Source organism: Microtus ochrogaster, unplaced genomic scaffold (assembly GCF_000317375.1).
Source record: "Microtus ochrogaster isolate Prairie Vole_2 unplaced genomic scaffold, MicOch1.0 UNK3, whole genome shotgun sequence".
NCBI classification, from domain to species: Eukaryota; Metazoa; Chordata; class Mammalia; order Rodentia; family Cricetidae; genus Microtus; species Microtus ochrogaster.
The window spans coordinates 5,720,787-5,730,219 of record NW_004949101.1 but is presented as its reverse complement, the minus strand read 5'-3'; the positions used below and the strand labels follow the sequence as shown (position 1 = coordinate 5,730,219).

The 9,433-nt window shown below is 40.3% G+C and overlaps 1 protein-coding gene across 3 annotated transcripts in view; it reads right to left on the bottom strand.

The window, feature by feature from the left end:
* Positions 1-9,433, bottom strand: part of Kif16b (kinesin family member 16B) — a 269,246-nt gene that overhangs the window by 197,019 nt on the left and 62,794 nt on the right. For all 3 annotated transcript variants that reach the window (XM_005365523.2, XM_005365524.2, XM_026788505.1), the window contains exons 11-12: positions 4,128-4,193; positions 544-603 (exon numbers count right to left, since the gene is read on the bottom strand). In XM_005365523.2, coding sequence (XP_005365580.1) covers positions 544-603; positions 4,128-4,193 — 126 coding nt within the window. The remainder of the gene's footprint in view (positions 1-543; positions 604-4,127; positions 4,194-9,433) is intronic.

Sequence of the window (9,433 nt, the reverse complement as noted above, 5' to 3'; positions counted from 1 at the left end):
AATCGGGGGAGGGGGAGGGAAATGGGAGGCGGTGGCGGGGAGGAGGCAGAAATCCTCAATAAATAAATAAATTAAAAAAAAGACAAAAAAAATAAAAAAAAGCTGTAAAAAAAAAAATTAAAAAAAAAAGAAATTCCTGTAATCTAATCATGCTATGCAAGTGTGTTCTATAATGATGCCATGAAAACCAACTTTGTTCTTAATGTATTGCTTTTATGTTGACCTTAACAAAATTAGAAACACAGAGTCTATGTCCTTGAATAATAGGATTTTAAATGTACTGAGCTTCAAATGGAGAAACTCCAACAAGTAAAAGCATATGTGTGGAATATCACAGTAACGTGTGCATGTTACAGTTTTCAGTTTTGATGTGAGCTGTCACTCATGACCTAAGACACTACCCTCAGAATCATAGGCCACAGTTCCAAATTGGCTTCATTAATCTTACCTTAAACACAGCACATACAGCCATATTTTAGATGAGAGAGAAGTTACCTACTTAAGCCAGTACAGTAAGATTAAGACACTTTTCACAGCCCTTACTTTCAAAATATTTTGGGTTTCATTCCATTTGTTTGTCCATTCCTTGGTCAATTCTTGAACCTAGAAACAAAAACATAAATATATAATGATTTTATTTAAAAACATAAATATATCAATATTTTATTAAATATACACTGCTTTTATTATATATTAAATATATAACAATTTATTAAACATAATCTTTATCTAGAACAGTTTCTAAATGTATAGACCCTATGGAAAAATGAACTGTGTGTATATGTCTATATATAATAGATAGATAGATAGATAGATAGATAGATAGATAGATAGATAGATAGACAGACAGACAGACAGACAGACAGACAGATAGATTTAGCTAGCTCTACTCCTTGAAAGAACCACCACCAACTATAAACCAAACAGCTGATCTCATCAACAACCTACGTTGCAGCAAAGGAAAGTGACAGAAACATGTCAAATTATAGCTCTATGACCTCTTTTCCATGATGGACCTATTTGGATTATTAAACACTTGTAACTCCAAGGATGGCAACAGCACATTAAGTGTGTTTGCTTTTCCTGGCCACACTCTCAGAAATAGCCATTTATTTTCCTTTCTAATTGGATGTGGTGAATAAATCATCCTGGATGCTGCAGTTTTCTTTTAGGAGATAATGCTTTGGTAGCTAATTAATGGGGTTTATAAATCTCATTGTACCTTTGGGTAAAGGGGGAAAAGATGCTTCTTTATTTGAAGTTTCAGACACAGCAAAATTCTATTGATAAAAGTCAGTTTCGGACCATAACTTGAGGAGGAAAGGGCAGGGCTGACAGCTGAGTACACAGTTGGTAAATACTTCTCAAAGCTAAGCAAGTTTCCGTCTACTTCCAGAGATGCTTTAAGATGGTCCTCATGATTAATTAACCAAGAAGTACTAGGGGAAAATGGAATGAAAAATACCCTCTGTGGAAAAAAGACAGAACTCAAAGACTGGTCCAGGAAGGGGACAGCTGGCCTCGCAGGGGTCACAGATCTGTTTCACCTGACTGCCTCCCAATTCCCATAAGCCTCCTGTTCTCCTTACCAGAGACTCCATCGTGTAAGGCTCCTGCTGTCACCCCTCCTAAGGAAAAGGCACACGCATGTGCCCTGAAGCACGGAAACCATGACTAAACAAAGAGGGCTTCTCATGAGGGAGTGGGGATTTGTGGTGACCCCAGGGGGAAGCAAACCTACCTGACTTACACTCAGTGGTCATTCACATACTGAAGTTACCCTAGATAACCATGGGTTTCCAAGTAAATGTTTCTTCCTTCACTGGCTATTTCTGTTGAAGTCTGTCTTCTTTGTGAACCAAGCAAACAGGAGTAAATAGACACCCCCATCAGTCCCTGCCTGTCTCCACACTTAGATAAGGCTGTGGTGACAGTCAGAAACCACTCATATCCAAGGACCCTTCAAAGGAGACAGGAGGCACTCGAGTGTTTTGTTCTAAAAACATTTCCGAAGGGGATATTCTTGTATCTTTTCTCCCTACAATAGGGGAAAAGAGTAGCATCTAATTTACTAACCAATAAGTGGACTTTCACTGGCAACTGATCTAAGAATAGGAAACATTCAGCAAAAGACTGTGCCTTACACCACCATACACATCCTTATGGAGAAAGGTGAGCCGATCAGCAGCACAGAGACCCACAACTGGACAGTGTGCAGAGAGGGAGAGATTTTGAAACAATCATAAATGGGACGTCTTCATCAAAGCCTTCCACTCTGGGGTCAGGAACAATTAGAAAAGGAGGAGTTAAGATTTTAAGGGCCAGGCAGGGGCGATGGGGAACACCAAGGAAATAGATTCTTCCAGATAGCCCAGGGCTGGTGCCCATAGGATCTCATACAGATCACGGCAGCAGAAACAGGGCCAGCACGGGTCCCAGGGTTGAGAGGGAGAAGAAGACGTGTGACCCTGTCCCTAGCCAAGAGGCTGTCTGCAATTGACACCTACTTGCAAAAGAAAATTTAGTGTTCTCTGATAGAGTCTCACTGGGCACATTACCCACACGTAAGGCAGACCCCATGCCCAGCAGTAGATGGCCAGCACAACACAAACTCAAGGGCACCTTTTTAGACTTTTTACCTCTTGTTGCTTTGTTTAGGCATTTTTGTCTTGTCATTTGCTCATTATGTATTATAGTTTCTTACTTTTTATTTCTATTGAGTTTTGTGAGTGTGTGTATGTGTTTGTCTTTTTGTTTTTCTTTCTAAAGAGAGAAAGGGCATGGAGTTGGGTGGGTAGGGAAGAATGGAGGATCTGGGAGGAGAAAGCATAGTTTTCAATAAAAAGTGATAATAATTCATTCTTTTCAAACATCACCAAATAGAATGAGCTTTCAAAACATTCTAAGTACTCCCTGGATTTGTCATTGTGTTAAAATCAAATAATCTTCGTTAAGACCATTAACAGAATCCAAGCATGTGTTCCATCTGACAATGTGCCTGAAGAGTAAGCCAGCGGCAAGCCATGAAGAAGGACAGTAGACAGGAGACAAGACTGAGAGCATGCTATGGATAAGACAGGCAGTCATCTCCTTCTCAGCATGAAGACAGCAGTCTAATTAAGATGCTTATTGGTCTCTGTTAACTTGCTGAGTGTTCCTGAAGCCTGTAATTGATAAACAACCACACCCACACATTTCACTGCACTTAGGATTTGAAGTAGTAAAATATAAAATTTCACGAGAAAAATGAGGATTAAGAAGTGGACATCTTTACTAATGCTATCATCAGCAATTAGCCAACATGATTAACCTAGCAGTTATGAAGAAGTTCATAACTACAACTCAACTTGGGCCTTCCACAGTGTGAGTCTTAAGGTTTTACCATCAGACCATTTGCTTTCCTCTAGGGCTGTTTAGCACCAGAAAAAATATGGACTCCTAAACTGCTCGTATTGTCTGTTTCTCTTTTCCCAGAGGGCATCAAAAAAAATTAATAGGACAGAACCAAGTCAGACACGAAGCTTGTTTAGAAAAATGTAAGCCTCGATGTCAGCCCTCTGTCGCTCCCCTCCTACAGAGCATCCTCTGTTCTGGTCTCACTGCTGCTCCCTTCCTGTCTCTTAACTGGTCCCTGACCCAGAGTACTTGCAGTCCCCTGCAAAGTCAAAGGCTCCAAAGAGCTGAAGAGCACTTAGCACAAAGTTATGGGGACCTCTGTGGCCTCATGAATGTTAACTTTTCAAGGACTCTGCCTGCTTGGGAGGTCCCGCTCTCTATCAAGAGGCTCCCTTGTGACCCCAAATGTAGCAAGTCATTAAGTGCCCTTCAAATCCTGTTTGCTAACATGTGGACGTGCAATACCTAAAGAGCTAAGAAGAGATATCATGGACCAGGTGTGGTGGTGAAAACCTCTAAATCCAGCAGGATGAGTTTAAGTGCAGTCGACAGTACATAGTGATATTCTGTCTCAAACACAAAAAACAGTGTGTAGCACTGGGTTGGGACTAGAGAAAAGCATAATGAAGAAAATGTGGTAAGAGCCTGGAGACTGTCTCAAGTTGTAGCAAACAAAGACTAAAAAATAATATTTAAGTTGAAATTAAAAAACAATAATAACTCCAACTTACTCTTGCTTCATTCTGGTGAAGTTTTTCCTCCATACTTAAGGCTGTAGGGGAGTCCAAGAGGGCAATCTATAATGTAAGTCATAAAGCAGTTAATAGTCAGAAAAGATGTACATTTCTAAGATTTTCACAAATTATCAGAACAGTTTCACAAAAAATTAAATGTTTATAAAAAGTAATTTCTCTTTATCTCCAAAGTACTATTTATGATTAAGACTCTAATCCATGGAATACATGTCCTAATATTAAAATCATGATATCACAGTCATGAACCGGCATCTGCCATACAAATCAGCAACAGGAAAGCCGTAGCAGCAGCATTTCACTCAAGGCAAACACATCTAAGTCCCTACAGCTCTCAGAATTCGTTTGTCTACTGCACACAAAGAACAGAGTTCAAAAGGTAAGACACCCAAGTCTTGCTTAATAGTTCATCCATGCTGAAATATACAAACAAAATATACAAAACAAAACTTGTTTACACTAATGACGGCATCCAGCATATGACTTGACTATGCTATAATCTACATTACTTTATCCATGCTGTGGAAGGGTGAAATCTGAAGTCCTAAACACCCAAATCAGGTGAGAAGCTAGGGCAAGTGGACAGCCTGGGGTATCAGTTGCATGTGTAATAATTAAGCCTGGGCCTCAGGGGCAGGATCATAAGTGCCCCATTCTGTCTGCTGCCCTTGCTGCCAGAGATGGCACAGGAACACACAGAAGGAATTGAGCACAGGAGAGCATTCTTTCTCAATTTAATGGAACCATGTTTTTGTTGTGCTATCATAAGTGAAAATGGTATAAGCCAATTATCCTGTGATGTGGGAGTGTCATATATCAATCTGTTAATTTTATTGGTTAAGTAATAAACAAACCGCTTGGGCTCATAGCTTAGAACATAGGTGGGTGGAGTAAACAGAACAGAATGCTGGGAGGAAGAGGAAGTGAGCTCAGACTCGACAGCTCTGCTGTCTGGAGCAGAGACGCCATGCTCCAGGCTCCTGGGCGGACGCGGGTATAGCTCTGCTCTCTGAGGCACACGCGATGAAGCTCCGACCCAGGATGGATGTAGGTAAGAATCTCCCTGGTAAGCCACCTTGTGGGCTACAGCAGATTATTAGAGATGGGCTAGTCCAGGTGCGAGAGTTAGCCTAGAAGAGGCTAGATAGAAATGGGCCAAGCAGTGTTTAAAAGAATACAGTGTCCGTGTAATTATTTCGGGTAAAGCTAGCAGGGTGGCGGGAAGCAGCCCGCCGCTCTAATTACTACAATCCTGACTATTGCTTTTTTTAAAAAAAAACAATATATTAGGAATATATTGTATATACTTAAACAATATAAACCTTTTTATTTTACTTTTAGTGATTTTATTTCCATTGTTTGGTATTCACTGCATGGCTATCCTGTAGTTGCTGTTGGTGCTTTCCTCACTGATGTAAATGCAGGCTTTTCTAGTCATTTGCTTTACCAGTAAGCTACAGTAACTACCCTCGTACCAACCGCCTACAGTACATGTGACCATATCAACAGACTAAATTTCCTGGAAGAGAACTCCTTAGCCATCATGTGATTCTTCCCTACAGTACCAGTATGGTGTTCATTTCTATCTCTTTCTCTGGACTTCTTAGGTTCAGCTAAACATTCAGTCTGTTGGGGTAGCTGCGGGCCACAGAGGACAAGACAGAGCTGCTCAGTGGGGAAGCACAGGTGTAGAACTCGGAGGGGAGAGCCTGGTGACAGTGTCTAGAGTGCTTCTTCAGCTACCCATGTGCATGGTAGAGACACACATGGGCATCTATGCAGCCCACCTTGGTTTGAAATTCTCAGGCCACAGCAGCCAAAGTCCAGTGAAAATACCAGGGCAACCTTCTGAGGAGCATGCCTAGTTATAGGAGTCCCTTGCCTCAAGGGATCCAAAGGTATAGCTTCACAGCTGCCATCTTAAATTTATATATTGGGCATCTTAACCTGGATGAAATTCATCAACTGGGGGAATATTTTTATTATTATAAGTATTGCCTGGTTATACAGCTGGCATCCCACTTTTATCAGGTTCACAGATATGAAAGTTATACTAAAGCCTACCACTCTTGCCAAAAATGCTATATAGCCAATGGTATTCATTGTATTGGACATTTTCCACATAATCAGGAAACAATCTGAAACTAGTTTTCCACAACCTGTGTTCACCCTATTTCTTCTCTTTCCTGTTGGGTTATAATGCTTTTCTCTGTAGCTGCTCTTGCCAGAGCAAAGGAAATAGTGCTAGATCTCACGAGAGCAGCCTCCTTCCTATCTGAACTGTGTTGACTACAGTGGACGCTCATGATGTTATATGCACTGCTGCATCCCCACTCACTTCTACCTGCCTGTGTTCTCATGAAAGGAGAGCAATTCCTGTCTGGTTTTAACTGTGAACTGCACTCTATGTCAGGATAAAGGAATCTTTTCTAGAGCTCAATTTATTACTCTTCCTGCATCACTCGCCTTCTCGGCGAGTTAACAAACAGGGCTCCACCTACTCCTATAGGCATCATCTGCCTAAGCTTTACTCTGGTTCTTGTCTCATGCACATCTCTCTTAAAGGCCTCTACAAAGCTGCTCTGCTATTTACATTCTAACACCAGGCCTGGCTATAAAATGAGGAGTCTGTTACACCTCCATCCTTTTGCCCCTTTGTTTTCTTTGCTTCTTAACTGTCTTTGTTCATTCCATTTCTATTTTTATTAATTTACTTTTCCCCAAATTCATTGTGAAAGATTAGGAAATTGGAACATTTTCTCTTTATAAAGTTAAAAGTGGAAATATTTGTAAATGCAACAAACACTTGATAAGAAAATGCACCTAGAGGCCAACTTCATTAACCATGTGAAAATTGCAAAGCAAAGCCATTGTGTCATAGCATTGTGCAAGGGCAAGGATCTGCAGCAACTCAGCTGGCACTGGTGAATGGTGATGGGGAAAGGGAATGGCAAAACTACTTTAAGAACCAGTGGTTCCTCCTGAAATTATGCTTATAATAAATATGTATACCTCTGACCACCAAGCCTTCCTTGGCATAAGCCCCACAGAACTATATCTGTATGTATACCAAAAGGCATTTAAACATCCACAATAAACATAATAACCCCAAGTAGAAAACCCCAAAAAGTAAATCAAAAATTTACTAGATGAACTAGGAAATCTTTGTGTAACGGAATACAGAGTTGAGAGTAAGTGGGTGCTCACCTACACGCAACAACATGGATGAACCTCAGAAACACACTGGATCCAAATAACACATACTGCAAGAGTCCTTATATATAAAGAGCAAAAGCACAAGCTCTGCCTCAAATGGTCAGGAAGCAAGGGTACCAGTGAGGAGATGGGAGGGTAGGTCCTGGCTAGGGCACTAAGAATAGCTCCTGGGACATAGTGAAACTCTATTCTCAAGATGAGCACAGAGAGATGGGTGACTTGAGCTTCTAAATCCATGTAACTATATATACATGATGCAATTTGTCTGTGTCTATATATACTTCTGCAAAAATTCTCTGTATACATTAACATACATATATACACATATATGTCTATGTAATAGAAGTAAATATTTATCAGAATCTTTCTTTTTTATCAAATTGTATTTTTAAATGTTTGGCACATGATCTCTGCAATGGCAATATATAAAATTACTAAAAATAAGAACTGTTTTTCTTTAGCTTTGCTTAAATAAACAATTCTAAAAATGGAAGTTAAATTAACACTCTCAAAGAACTATAGGAACATTGGAATAGAATATTCTAGAAATAGAGGAATGTTCTCAGAAAGATTTATTCAGAATTACTTTAGAGAGCAATTGAAAGGGAGATGATGCTTGTGGAGGGTGGGGGTTGGCACACAAATCTGGGAGGTCAGAGGATAGCTTTGAGTGTTGGTCCTTAGGCACCTTCTACCTTAGTTTGACATCTGTCTCTCATTGGCCAGAACTTCACAGTGTAGGTGAGGCTACTGGTCCACAAGCTCCCAGGGGTCTGCGTGGCTCCACTCCCTATCTCACCATGGCTAGGATTCCAGGCATTTACCACCTCACCTGGGCTCTATTTGAGCAAGTACTCACAAACCAGACCATCTCTCCAGTCCCTTATTCAGAGATTGCTTTAATGATTATTTATGAATATTTGTTTATTAATTATCACAAAATTAATTATGTAGAATATGCCTATAATTTCTCAAAGATTTATAGTTTCAGAATTTTTCTTATTTTGATTTAGACTCCCATGTTTGCTATAATATATTTGTTAAGTTTATCAAAATATATTTTCTAAATAGACTCTTCATCCTTCTAAACCAGTGACAAAATCCCTCCCTTAGTTATAGAAATGAGATTGTGACAGAAATAGGAGAACAAACAAACACAAGTCAGGGCTGATGAGATGGTTCAGTGGGTGTGCTGGGTAGTTTTATGTCAACTTGACACAAGCTAAAGTCATCCAAGAGAAGGGAACCTCAATAAAAAAAAATGCTTCCATAAGATGATACTGTACACAAACCTGCAGGGCATCTTCATAATTAGTGATTGATGAGGGAGGGTCCAGGGTGGTCCTGAGTTCTAGAAGAAAGCAGGCTGAGCAAGGCAGAAAGCAGCATCCCTCCCTGGTCTCTGCATCAGCTCTTGCTTCCTGGTTCTTGCCCTGTTCTAGCTCCTGTCCTGACTCCCTTCAATGATGAACAGTGATGTAGAAGTGTAAGACAAATAAACCCTTTCCTTCCCCAGCTGCCTTTAGTCACGGTGTTTCATCACAGCAGGAATAACCCTGACTAAGACAGTGGGTAAAGGCACTTGCCACCCAACCTGATGCCAGGAATTCAAGCCGAAGAACTCACATGATGAAAGGAGGGAACCAAATTAGGAAAGTTGTCATCTGGCCTCCATAGGGGTACTATGGCATGGGCAGACCCACGCTCCCTCAACAGTCTCTTAGATCAAGGGAAAGCAGCTGCATGGAATATTTTTCAAGTGCTTTCCTTCGCATATTAATCATTTAAAGGGCTGACTTTAGACAAGTAATGTTTCCAAAACACAGATAAAGGATTTCAATAGCAGTGTATAAATAGAAACAAGCATTGTGGTTCCTGATACCTCATTCTGCTGACAACTCCCTTTCACACAGGAGGCCTGACGTCATAAATGGAAGTGTGTATGCAGGTATTTTTTTTTTATTTTCTTATTTTGTTCGTTTGTTTTGTTTTTTTGTTTGTTTGTTTGTTTTTTTCTTAATTTATTTATTTATTGAGGATTTCCGCCTCCTCCCCGCCAACGCCCCCCA